This window comes from Ixodes scapularis, unplaced genomic scaffold, assembly GCF_016920785.2.
Source record: "Ixodes scapularis isolate PalLabHiFi unplaced genomic scaffold, ASM1692078v2 PGA_scaffold0__279_contigs__length_252992795, whole genome shotgun sequence".
Taxonomy (NCBI): domain Eukaryota; kingdom Metazoa; phylum Arthropoda; class Arachnida; order Ixodida; family Ixodidae; genus Ixodes; species Ixodes scapularis.
The window spans coordinates 118,442,182-118,455,660 of record NW_024609835.1 but is presented as its reverse complement, the minus strand read 5'-3'; the positions used below and the strand labels follow the sequence as shown (position 1 = coordinate 118,455,660).

General features: G+C 49.8%; 1 protein-coding gene across 1 annotated transcript in view; it reads right to left on the bottom strand.

Moving 5' to 3' along the window:
• Window positions 1–11,970, bottom strand: part of LOC8043310 (histone-lysine N-methyltransferase 2D) — a 113,284-nt gene extending 101,314 nt beyond the window's left edge. The window contains exons 1-3 of the mRNA XM_042289590.1: window positions 10,950–11,970; window positions 4,532–4,918; window positions 3,252–4,405 (exon numbers count right to left, since the gene is read on the bottom strand). Coding sequence (XP_042145524.1) covers window positions 3,252–4,405; window positions 4,532–4,918; window positions 10,950–11,442 — 2,034 coding nt within the window. The 5' untranslated portion in view covers window positions 11,443–11,970. The remainder of the gene's footprint in view (window positions 1–3,251; window positions 4,406–4,531; window positions 4,919–10,949) is intronic.
• Between the last annotated feature and the right edge of the window lie 1,509 nt (window positions 11,971–13,479).

Here is a 13,479-nt window from a genome sequence, read left to right as displayed (position 1 = left end):
TCTCTCCAGCAAAACGAATGAGATGATCTACAAAGTCGCAATCATAAACCAAGATTTATGATAACAGTACACATTCAATTCAAACAACTTTACGTAAGATGGCTTGGAAGCCGAGAAAACAAATCTGTCGGCTAACACAGAATTCGGATGTCCAAAGGCTTCTGTAAACAGCTGTCGCGTAATAGCCTGGCTGTACCAGGTTTTTTACGTAACAGCAGTGTCTCAGATACGGACGTTCGGTGCACCCGGTGCAAATCTCGAAGGCCTGCGGAGCGAAATGACGAGAACATAACTGGACACGTTTGTCGCTACGCAAACGCCCGATTGCCTCCAGCTAAATAGCATTCCTTTCGGGGCGACATGGCTGCTGGAAGGCTCACTGTCGTGATCACCATCTGGCAGCACTTTACAGAGCAACGGCGCCGCTTTACAGGAGCTGACATCTCCAAAAAATCAACATTTGCACGCGCAAACACACAAAAAAAAAAAGCATGCTAAGAAAGCAAAGAGGAAAACAAAAGTAACAAACCGCGCTATGAAAGCCAAAACCCCAAGTCGCTTCCTATCACTGACAACTGCGACAGCTGCTAAACATACACTACTTCACTTCAAGAAGTCTCACTCAAGCACCTGGGTAAGCACGAAACACTGATCACTTCGGCAAAACGACCAGTCGAGGTAGGCGAGATTAGGGGGAGCAGAGACTTCGGCGGCCATGAAAGATTGGCGAAAATTGTGTTTGTTATGGTATGAATCCAAACGAAGAGCCCCTCTAGTAAACCTTTTGTAAAAAATAATAACTCTCATCACATGGGTTATTCTTTAAACATAAAAATATGTGGCTCAAAAGGAAATTACAACATATAACAAAGGTTTAACAACTAAGATCTAAGCTGACAATCCAACTCTTAGCCAATGAGTATAGGAGAAAATGGGTGCTAAACGTCATGGAACACCCCCTTTGTGGCGCATGAATTAAAACGGACAAAATAGCCGAAAACTAAAATCAGTCTCACACAATAAATATTGCTGTAAAAATTTTTTCTCGCTGAAAATTAGTTTTCTTACATGCTCGTCCAAATTAGACTGTTTAAAAAAAAAAAATTTTTAAATTTCGGGTATCTTTTTGGCGATTGAACTGGGTTCCAGGCATGTCTCGGGCCACGTTGCCCAAATTTCAGCGGAAACCGGCACTTGTGAGCCGCGCAAATCAATTACACATTAGCGGCAATAATCGTACCGGGATCGACTGGGGTGACGCTCAGAGAGCTGCGGGCGAAGCCAGGAGAAGCGGAGCTCACGTGACCGATGCGGGGCCAAAAAGCGCGATGTCACATGAGACGTGTCAGCGATTGGTCGAAACGAGAGACACGCCCATGGTCGCTTTTGGTTCGCGATTTTTAGGAATACTGCTCCAATTTCCACTTGAATAACCATGAAAAGTATAGATCAGACCGGAAATGATTACTAAACCGTAAATAAAACAGCATAATTGTTTTTCTCTTTGCTACGCTGGACGAGAAACGGGCAGTGAGCAATTATGGACAAACAAAATAAAATTAAAAAAGAACACGCGGGAGACGTTTGGTTTCGGCTTCAGATGTCGGTGTCGTGTTTACCTTGGAAACACGGTACTCGAAGGATTCTGCAAAAGGGTAGTCGTGCCAAATTTCTCAGCTGTAGATGGCTGTTCTAACGGCGACGGTAGTTTTCACGTGTGGGTTGCTGTTTGCATTCTTTGACAACGAAAAGAGGATGTCCGACTTTGGTGAAAACCAAAAATGGTGCTGTTTATTTTCTGCTTCTTGGGGAGCATCCCCCGTGGAGGAACCGGTTCCCGGAACAGCCGGATCGCTGCCGTTTTACCCCTCGGCATCTCCCCCGCGTTCCTGTCCTTCGGCAATGCGTCGCTGTTGTCTCGCTCACATGAATGTTGCTAATGCTTCCCTGTTCGGAGCCTGCGGGCCGCTCGTTGCCGGCTGGGCGGTCTCCGTCGGGTGATGGCGGAGGCCGCCACACACATACTCCCGTTCCGTTGGTGTTAGGTCACTGAACGGAAGCCCGAACTACCCGAACTCGCTCGCGAGAGCGGCATTGTCGTCCATCTTGACAGATTCGACGAAACGACCACACCACCGCGCTGCTATAACTTACCGCGGTACGGTAGCCAGCCGCCAGAGTCTCGATCTCCTAAATACTACCGATACCAACAATTTACGCTTGACGTCACTCCCTATGTCACCTCCGTTTTCGGAGGCCCAAAAATGAGAATGGAGATTGTTCAGTTTCAGTTTCTTTACTTCTTTGATAGGCACAGAAATATGCGTCACAAATGTCTACAAAAAATTGGGCAGCATGCTAGATACTCAAGAAGCCTAAAAACACCATTTAAAACATTATATAAAATCGTCTTCATTGTTCCTTAAAGGACGACTTCTAGGATGAACTCAAGGACTACGTCAAAAACGACCTTAAGGACGACTTCTAGGACGACCTCAAGGACGAAGCCTAGGACGACCTCTCAGACTACTTCTAGGTCGACCTCGAGGATGACGTCAAGGACGACCTGAAGGACAACGCCTAGGACAATCTTGAGGACGATGCCTAGAGGACAACCTCTCGGACGACTTCTAGGACGACCTCTCCGACGACATGTACGACGACCTTAAAGACGACTTCTAGGTCGACCTCAAGGACAATGGCTAGAGATAACAAGGGATCAGGACCTCACTATCTAATAATGCCAAAGAAGGCTGACTCACGCTGGTTGCCCTCTCTTTTTATTTTTATTTATTTATAGTTGTCACGACCAATAGGGAGTTTTCTGTCGACATGCGAGGACAAATTTTTTTCCAGACCCTAGCCTATAACAGCTTAACTGTAAAAAAAAACAGCACACCCTTAAATGTGTCAGTCAATAAAAATGTACTCCGAAGTTTTATAACCTACCAAACTACCCTAATATCATAAACAGCGAAAACAACCACCCAGATATTATGAAAGCCTACGTTTGTGCTTTAAAAGGGACATTGCTCTTCAGTGGCATTTCATTTCTTTATTTCTGTTTTTCTGCGCCCACAAACAACCTCACGGTCTAAAGGGTTGTCTATGAAGCACGAGAGGAATTCATACATACAAGTGTAGAAGTATATCGGTCCTTACTATCTCTAAAACAAGAAACACAGGAAATAGATAACTAAGAATATGTCCAATGGTTAATTTTGACAAGGTCATTAACCGGGGGTGCTCACCGAATGCTGCTGTGGGACGGGGGGCAAGAGGGGCGCCGGGGCCGTGGGGGGTCCCCCGATGGTGTCGTCGGGGGGACCCGAGAGCACGTCCGCCTTGAGCCTCTCGAAGTCCACGTCGCTCAGCAGCGAGGCTGTGCCGGGGGACACGCCGTCCCCACCGCCAGCCACGGCGCCCTGCTTCCGCTGCTCCCGCTTCTCCTGCTCCACCAAGTCCTCCAGAAGCAGCGGCTGCTCCTGCAGCAGCAGGGGACGCTCTGCCCCGGAGCCCAGCGCCCCCCGCAGGCCTGGGGGACCCCGCATCCCCATGGGGCCCAGGGGACCTAGGGCCAGGGGCAGGCGGCCCCCCGCATACGGCGGCGGTGGGCGCATTCCGCGGACCGCCCCAAACGGAGGCTCTATGCGCACTCCCAACGGCTGTCTTGGCCCAAACACCACCGCATCTTGCTGCGGCTGCAGTTGTTGCTGCTGCTGCTGCTGCTGCTGCTGCTGCTGTTGTTGTTGCTGTTGCTGCTGCTGTTCTTGTTGCTGCAACTGTTGTTGTTGCAACTGTTGTTGCTGTAACTGTTGCTGCTGCAACTGTTGTTGCTGCAACTGTTGTTGCTGCAACTGTTGTTGCTGCAACTGTTGTTGCTGCAGCTGTTGTTGCTGCAGCTGTTGTTGCTGCAACTGTTGTTGCTGTAGCTGTTGTTGCTGTAGCTGTTGTTGCTGTAGCTGTTGTTGCTGCAGCTGCTGTTGCTGCAGCTGCTGTTGTTGCATCTGCTGTTGCTGCAACTGTTGCTGTTGTTGATTCTGCGGATGATGCTGTTGCTGATGTTGCTGAAGCTGTTGTTGTTGCTGCTGCACCGTGCCGCTCGTGGAGACTTGGGGGAACTCGGGGAATTCCGTGCCTGGCTTGTGTTCCACGCCACCGCTTTTCTCCTTGATGTCGTCGGGGCCGTGCTTAGCCCCGGCCGCGCCCGAAGTGGCGCGCTCGGAGCAGGCGTCTTCCTCTTTGACCTCGGCGTCGGTGGCCCTCCCGACCTCGTCCAGGTCGTCTTCTTTGTCATCCAGGTCCAGGTGTTCGTCCAGGATGTTGCTCTTCTCCCCTTCCCCGACAAAGGCCCGGTCCAGTTCGGGGTCGGCGTACTCCAGGATGTTAAAGTCGTTCCCCAAGCCTGGTGACAGGAACGAGAACTGTCAAAACTTGTGCCGACGTTTTGGAGCAGAATCTGTGAGCGGGACACCCGAATACCACCAAGAAACGAAAAGAACCATCCCCCCCTTTACGTGAAAACACTCACCCAGAAGCTCGTCATCGTCAAGGTCTTCCTCCATGTCCACTCCAGCCTCCTCCGGATCCTCCGAACCCTGAACCTCCACCTCCTTGACCAAGTCTCCAGCCGTCTTCTTTTTAGCCGGCTGCGAGGCCTCCGGCGCATCCGACTCGCCCTCAGGAGCAGTCACCGCGCCGTTCTCTTCGGCGGCGCCGACCGCCCGCCGCTGGTGCTGCTGCGACTGTTGCTGCTGGGGAGGGTGGCAGGCGTGCTGGGGCCCGACCCCTTCCCCTCCGACGCTGCCGCTGGTCGGGTCGTTGGGTGTCGGCGGGCCCTGAGGCAGGACCTTGGGTACCCGGGTACCTTCGGCTGCCTCAATGTTGGCCTGCAGCTGCACAAACATGGGCCGCAGGCCTGCAAAAAAAATCACCCTGCTTAGACGTTCCATCAAATGCGCCGAAGGTGCATTACCGCTATACTCTTTTCACCCCCAAGCTGGCAATGTGGTTGAAGCAAAGTGCTTGACGGACCAGTTGTACGTCTACCTTTCGCAACGGGACCATGCTCCCGCCCACATCGACAGGCAGAGGGCAGAGTCCGGTGATGTGGTCCGGCAAGCGCACAGCTTCCACTGCACTGTCAGCTTAGGAGTGGACAGAGCATAACAGGCGCAGTGATGTGATTGACCAAAGCCAATTTGGAACACCTTTCGGAGCAGCCAAAACAGCATTTTGGAGCAGTACATCTGGCCTTTGGAGCAGCCGGAACAGTGTTTCGGAGCAGCAAAAATGAATTTTGGAGCAGATATTCTTAGAAAAATAAAAATATTTGTTTTAAGTGCTGTACAAAGAGCACTTTGTGTTGTGTTGTGATATGACACGTTGGGATAAAACTCACTGCTGGTGTTTTTACTGCTGAGACATCCCACAAGTGCACAGTGCTGTAGGCATTGCCGAGCGATTCTGAAAAACCGCTTGCCACCGTTTTACTGGTTCCCGACGTGCCAGATTTTTGTCAAAAGTAAGCAAACGTAAAACAATGAATTGCAAGCGTCCCGGTTGGTGCCTCGGTCGTGCAATTATGTTCGCATGCATGTGAGGGCAACTTCGGCAGGCTTGCCTGCGTGTGCTTCGTCGTGCATGCTTCGTCGTGCAAGCGGAGACAATGGCTGTACGATCGAAACCGAAACTATGCCATTCTGCTCCGTCGCAACCTGACTCTCAAAACTGTTTGCAAAATGTAACTGTCGAGCATACAAGAAAAACAGTCCAGCGGTGCGTGCTTGCCAGGCCGGAAAACAAAATACAAACACAAAACAAAAACAAAAATAAAAAAAAAGCTTGAGCGTGTTGATGCAAGACATCGCAAGCCAGGGTCCAAAGGTTCTTGGAGCGCTTTGTACAATGACTGATCTCGAGACAAACATGCGCGCTGTGCGGGTTCAGCGCGCAAACATTGCCTTCTTTGCTTTAGTTCACTTCTCTTCAACTTTCCTTCGCGCCCATCGAGGGAAATTTAGGTAATTAAAACTTCGACACAGCAGTTTTTGAGTTAAAGTGGGATTTTTGTAATAACGTATGATTTAAACAAAAACAGGAATGTTGATGAACATGCGGCGGTACATAATTTCATTTTAGAAAGCGCCATATCTGCAGCGACGTGGGGACGGCAACACCATACGTCGCGCGACCACAATGACTGGAAAACAGGGACCAAATATAGCTCTCCCACAGCGGTTGCTTTCAGGAGCAAGTGCTTCAGTTCATAAAATAACTCCCGCCGTGCAAAAAAGTGGTTTCGTTTCACAGCAAGACAGCACGGCTGGTACCCGGCACGATAGCGTAGGAACGTTCGCACTCATTCGCGTCTATCGTTAAAAATATTTTTAAAAAAAAGAAAAAAAAATGCGAGACGAGATTTACGAAGCAACGAATGCGCAAAACGGCGTGACGGCAGGAAAACCATACAGGATCGGATAGACAATTGATGCAGGGTACTTTGTGTAGGGCGGCCGCTTGCGCCACATAACACACGCATGCTCAATTACGGTACTCAGTTTAGTTTCGGTTTTGAAAGGCGACCGAAATTGTTTTTTGGCGCAGGCTCGGCGCACATTACCCATATTTTGGCAAAATGTAGCAGGATGTATCAGGGTTAGCCCCTTGACGCAGTTTGGCCCAATTTGCGCAGCAATCACGTCACTGCAGGCGGCTCCTACCCTACCGCCACTCAGAGTTCTTCGAGGGGAAGGAAGGGGAGGGTTGGGGGGGGGAGTGCACAACACAGTGTGTGCTAACACTTCCCCTCTCTTTCCCAAGCACTTTTTTCTCTCTCTTCCACCACTCTGTGCCGTGCACTGCCACTGGTTCTGTGCACTACGACGTCAGACCAAGAGCTGTGCCTGCTCTCTGTTGCTGGCATTGCTGCAAAGCAACTAACACAAGCAACCAAGGCCCGTGCAGGCTTCCCATAAAAAGATATCGCTTTAAAAAGCCCACAGAATGTCAGGCTTTCTTGCTTCAATCCCATTGGCGTCACACGCAGCTTCGAGAGTACCGACCACCACAGCACCGGCCAAAGCCATTAAGAGCCTTTGCTGTAGGCATCTTACAGCTATGCTAAGACGACTGAGTTGTGGTTAACCCTTCATTTAGCGACATTCAGTTGCTCTGGCACATAGTTTTAGAGCGCAGCTCTTAGGGGCCCGTTCCCGGCTTGAGCGGCGTCGGCGTCGGCATAACCAAGGTCACCCCAAGGTCACGCGACCCCCAAGGTCATCCCAAGGTCACCCAAAGGTCACGTGACCCTTCCCCCAGGGTCACGTGACGTCACTGATGACGTCATTGGCATCGTCATGTGACCCCCAAGGTCACGATACCCCCAGAGGTCACGTGTTCCCTCCCCCAGGGTCACATGACCCCTCCCCCAGGTCACTTCACCCCCCCCCTCCCCCAGTACCCCTTCCCTCCTCCTCCTCAAGAGCTGCGCTCTAATTCGGTGTTACAGGGAGTTGTAAACGGCTTTCACTTTTTTTTTTTTTAGGTACAGCTACTTTTTATCTACTTTGTTTCAAAATCTTTTTTAAGGCAATAACTTTAAGGAGCTTGTGTCGCAGAAAAGGCGGTGTCAGCGTCGGTGTTGGAAGGTAAAATCCTGATTGGTCGACAGGGTCATGACGTCACAGCCACATGACCTCGCGTGGGAATTTCAAACAACCCATAACACTCCCGTAAGACAAGACGTTACGCGTGAAACGAAAGTGATTAAAACATGACATGTAACGTGAATTAAAGGTCACCACATGTCTCAAATGATTGCACTTCATAAACTAATTAATTTGCCTTGAAGAAAAAATTTACAGAATTTTAGGCGGAGTCGGGATTCTAACGCCTGCAGGGCTTGGGAATGAGCAGGAGTTTATATGTTTAGCTATCGCGTTCCACTCTTAAAGAGACCATGAAACGATTTTGAAATCAAACTTTATCCATCGCACACCGTAAAAGGCGTAAAAAAAAACCCCAAAAAACAAAAATAGAAAGCCCAAAAAAATTCTTTGCTGTAAAAATTTTAAAAGGAAACCAGACTCTTTTACACCTTCTTCTTTTCGAAAGCTATCTGCCTTTTTACCGTGATACATCTGCGGAACCGCAGCACGTTGGCCAAATCCAGGTTGCCTATTGGCAACCTGGATTTGGCCAACCTCACCTGAAAGCCTACCTCACCAGAACAGCGATCATAAACAATAAATAGCCGGCAAATGTTTCCTAAGAGTTTCATTAAATAATATTCAGATCTACATTTTGTAGCATAATTAGAGATGTGTTGCCGAATTTGATAATGCTCAGAGCCAAGCACCATCTATCGTGTTGTAAACGAGACAAGGAAAAGACCCGAATGTGCCTGCACAGTCAACCCACGAGCGTCGTCTGCTGAATGGGTTTGCTCCTGGTCATGCTTTCTTCACAGAGCAGACTTTCCTTTTCTGGCTGCTCAATTATAGTGTTTACATTGGTTGTGATAAATCGCTCGGTCGCCATGCCGAAAGGCTGCAGTGTACCGAAGTGCCCGAATTAGAGTTTCTCAAGTCCGGAGGTTAAAAAGAAACAGTTGCAGTTTCACTGCTTGCCACTCAATGAACCACGCCGAAGCACTTGGTGCAGGCTCCTCGGTTTGAGGGACTCCGGGTCGAAGGTCATTCGTGCATGCTCGGGGCATTTTGATACCAAGCGTGATTACAACCACATTCACATAGTTTAACGCGTACCAACTGTACACTTGAAGGCCCGTTCACACTTTTGCGACCGAGTAAGACCGAGAGAGACCAGACCGGTTTTTAAGCCTCTTGAGGATTTTTAGGACCAGCTCCGCTGTAGCGCATTCGGTCCTAAGACGTCGCAAGAGGCTTAAAGGGATACTTCAACGAAATTTGAAATATTCCCGTCGTGTTCAAAAATACCGTATTTACTCGCATATTGGTCAATACGTCGTATAGGTCGACCCCCTAACTTCGGGACCCCCGAAAAAAAAAAAAAAGTTGAAAAATATAATTTTGGGATTCGCGTATTGGTCGACCCCCCCAGTTTTGATGAGGCGATTTTTGAAAAACAGGTCGACCTATACGCGAGTAAATACGGTAGGTTGAATATGATCCACAATATCTGTAAATGACAATCGCACGTTTGTATTTTGAGCCTGGTGGCTATATTTTTCGTTATAAACGGCCCACTCTGGCAAGCGCTCAAAGAAGGCCCAGCGGAGACCACGTGACTTCCAATGCAATCGTGACGGAGGTCGTCTCGGGACGAGCAAAGCTACGGCGAGGCTGACGTCGAGAGGATGGTCTAGTCGTTCCAGCCACCAAAGCGGCTGCTTTTGTATGAATTTTGAGTGACGGGTTAATCTTCTATAATCTTGTAGGGGGACAATAGCGACTTCTGCAAACACACAAAAGGCATTCTTGAGAAGAGGGGAGTTCCTCCTTCCCCTCTTCTCCCGTCGTGGCCGGAGGCGAGACAACCTCCGTCACTAGCTGTCAAGGTTCCTAGACGGGCATTACAAGCGAGGCGTTAGCGAAATCCACCAGGAGCTCATTGCTAATCGTTTAATTTGTTTTAAAATTCCTCTTAGAGACTTTTTTTAACAAGATATTGGCATGTTCGATGTGATACTGCTTCTTTGAACACATATAAAACAAAAAATGAGCGCCGCAGTTTTGTTGTAGTATCCCTTTAAAAACCGGTCTGGTCTCTGTCGGTCTTACTCGGTCGCAAGAGTGTGAACGAGCCTAAAGTGAAGCGGCACTACCGCTAATCGGGCTGATAGACCTGGCCATCTTCCAGAGCCTTCCACACTCATGAGCTCGTCTCCCTCAGTACGCACAGGTAGTCGAGCTCCTCCTCGCCTACCCCTCTGGTCATATGACCTCACCGTCAACCAATCAGTGTCCAGCCTCACAGCCACGCTTTTATCTGGGCTTCACGAAATGCCGAACACCTAGCCAAAGAAGGTTTCACGTTAATAGCACGTTAAAGGGATACTACAACGAAATTTCAACGCTCATTTTTCGGTCTATATGTGTTCAAAAAAGCACCATCAAATCGAACTTACCAATATCTTGTTAAAAAAGTCACGAAAAGGAATTTTAAAACGAATTAAACAATTAGCAAAGAGCACCTGGTGGATGTCGCTAACGCCTCGCTTGTAATGCCCGTCTAGCAACCTTGGCAGCTAGTGACGGAGGTTGTCTCGCCTCCGGCCACGACGAGAGAAGAGGGGCAGGAGGAACTCCCCTCTTCCCGAGAATGCCTTTTGTGTGCCACAGAAGTCGCTATTGTCCCCCTACAAGATTATAGAAGATTAACCCGTCACTCAAAATTTGTACAAAAGCAGCCGCTTCGGTGGCTGGAACGACCAGGCCATCCTCTCGACGTTAGCCTCGCCGTAGCTTTGCTCGTCTTGAGACGACCTACGTCACGATTGCGTTAAATGTCACGTGGTCTCCGCTGGGCCTTCTCTGAGCACTTGCCAGAGTGGGCCGTTTATAACAAAAAATACAGCCACCAGGCTCAAAATACAAACGTGCGATTGTCATTTACGGATATTGTGGATCATATTCAACCTATTTTTGAACACGACAGGAATATTTCAAATTTCGTTGAAGTATCCCTTTAACTTACGGCAATGTGTCGTGACGTGCTAGAGAGATGCTCGCTTAATAATCTAAATGGTCTGGGTTCGACTTCTGCCTAGGGTAAATGCTTTTTTACTGCAATTCCAATCAGTGTTGAGCCTCGCGGCCACACTTTTATCCAGGCTTTCCTTTTATCCGGGCTTCACGAAATGCTAAACATTTGGCCAAAGCACGTTTCACATTAAAAATCAAATGAGGCAACTGTGAATTACCACATGTTGACTGTGCCATAGAACAATATGACCAGGGACCCACCTTGAGTGTGCTGGGGAGCGCCCACTTGAGCCTGAGCTTGCAGGGCAGCCACACGCTGAGGATCAAAGCCTTCAAGGCGGCCCATGGCAGGCCTCTGCTGCTGCAGCTGCTGCTGCTGTTGCTGCTGTTGTTGTTGCTGCTGCTGCTGCAATTGCTGCTGCTGTAACTGCTGCTGCTGCTGCATGTGCTGCCACTGCTGCTGGCGCTGCAGCTGCTGACGCTGCTGCAGAATTAGGTTTCGTAGCCGTGCATCATTCACTTGTGGCCGCACCATGCCAATGCCAGGCTGCTGTTGTTGTTGTTGCTGCTGTTGCTGTTGTTGCTGTTGCTGCTGCTGTTGTTGTTGCTGCTGCTGCTGCTGCTGCTGTTGTTGCTGCTGTTGTTGTTGCTGCTGCTGCTGCTGTTGTTGTTGCTGCTGTTGTTGTTGCTGTTGCTGCTGCTGTTGCGGCTGTTGCTGTGGCGGTGGCTGCGGCTCCCGTGCGTCCCCCAGCATTCCCGGGTGGCAGAAGCTCTGCTGGGTCGTGTGACCAGGTTGCTGCTGCTGCTGCTGCAGAGCATGTTGTTGCAAGTGATGCTGTTGTGCTTGCTGTTGTTGTTGCAACTGCTGTTGTTGCTGTTGCAGCTGCTGCTGTTGCTGCTGCAACTGCTGTTGTTGCTGCAGCTGCTGTTGTTGCAACTGCTGTTGCTGCAACTGCTGTTGTTGCTGCTGCAACTGCTGTTGTTGAGGTGGTTGCTGCTGCTGTAACTGCTGAAGCTGCTGTTGCTGTTGAAGCTGGTGCTGCAGTTGTTGCTGCTGCAACTGCTGTGGCTGCTGCAACTGCAGCTGTTGTTGTTGTTGTTGTTGTGGCTGTTGCAACTGCAGCTGCTGCTGTAGTTGCTGGGGCTGTTGCAACTGTGGCTGGGGTTGCTGTTCAGGAGCCTGCGTCTGCGGCTGTGCCTGTTGCTGCTGCTGTTGTTGCTGTAGCTGCAGCTGCTGTTGTTGCTGCAACTGTTGTTGTTGTAACTGTTGGTGTTGCTGCTGGTGATGTTGCTGCTGTAGCTGCTGCTGCAGCAGCTGTTGTTGGTGCTGCTGCTGGTGCTGATGCTGCAGTTGCTGCTGCTGCTGTTCAACTGAAGCCATACCTGCAAAAAGCAAAAACACCAGGCTATTTCTACCAGGACAAATTTTTATCCATGATTGCCACCAAGAAAAGGTACAACTGGCAAATGCCCAGTTACATGAGTTAGTCCAACAGCAATTAGAAACTCCCAAATGAAAATGAACTTCTAGGGACCTAGTTTAGGTTTGACAAGTTTATACACATATAAAACAGTGAAATCATACAGCTGAAAGAGATGCGGCATTAAAGGGTACTCCAACGCGATTTTGAGCTACCCCAACAAACTATATGCCGAATTGCGTACCTTTCACGATAGTAAATAGCACACCTTTTTGTACGACACAAAAAATCTCAAACCAAAAAATCAGAAACAAACAGTTCCCAACGTTTCGGGGTCAGCTTGACTCCTCCTTCAGGGGGTGTCTAAATGGAATGGGACAGCACGAGCTTCAACCTCTTCTTCCTCTTCTACCGACTTAATGTTTTGTTAATGTGACGCAGGCCCTGGACGAAAGTAGATGGTAAGGCACCGAGGGACCTGTTAATGTTCCCCAATGTGTTCTGAATATGCCACGACTCCAAGAACATGTTTTCAGACATGTAGCTCCATGTCTATCACGTGCGCGTTCGTGAAGTCAATCTGATGATCAAGTACCTCACAATGTTCGGCAACAACGCTACACTTGCGATCGAAATTGCGTTTATCATTCTGGTGCTGGTGCATGCATTCCAGAAAAGATTTAGTTTCTCCGATGTAGGCGGTGGGGCACTCTGCACACGGTATCTTGTAGACCACACCTTGTGCTTTTTCTTTTGGGAGGCAATTCTTCGGCCTTGGCATGAGCCGTCCTAATGTTGCACTGGCTTGTGCGCCATTTGAATTCCTTCTTTTCAGAGCACGCACGCCAGTCTCTCGTTGGTCCCTTTTACATAGGGTACGCTGATGCGCGCGATGGGGCGGGGCTGTGTCACCAGCATACCTCGGCAAACCTCACTCATGAGGGCCCTCACTCACCCTCACTCACCCTTATCTTTACAGGTGAGGTGAGGGTGAGTTAGTTTCTGAACCAGGAAAATTCATGAGTGTGAGGGTGAGTGAGGGCCGTGAGGGCTGTGAGGGCGGTGAGGGCCGTGAGGGCCGTGAGGGTGGTGAGGGCGGTGAGGGCGGTGAGAGCGGCGAGGGCCGTGAGGGCGGTAAGGGGTATCAGGGCCATGAGTGCGTGACGGCGGTGAGTGGCGTGAGGGCCATGAGTGCGTGAGTGGTGTGGGGGCGGTGAGTGCGTGAGGGGTGTGAGGGCCATGAGTGCGCGAGGGCAGTGAGTGGCATGAGAGGCGTGAGGGCCGTGAGGGCAGTGAGTGCGTGAGGCCCCCTTCAGATCGAGCATCTTTCTCAGCAATTCTGGTGTTAATGGCGGGTTGTTCTCTAGCTT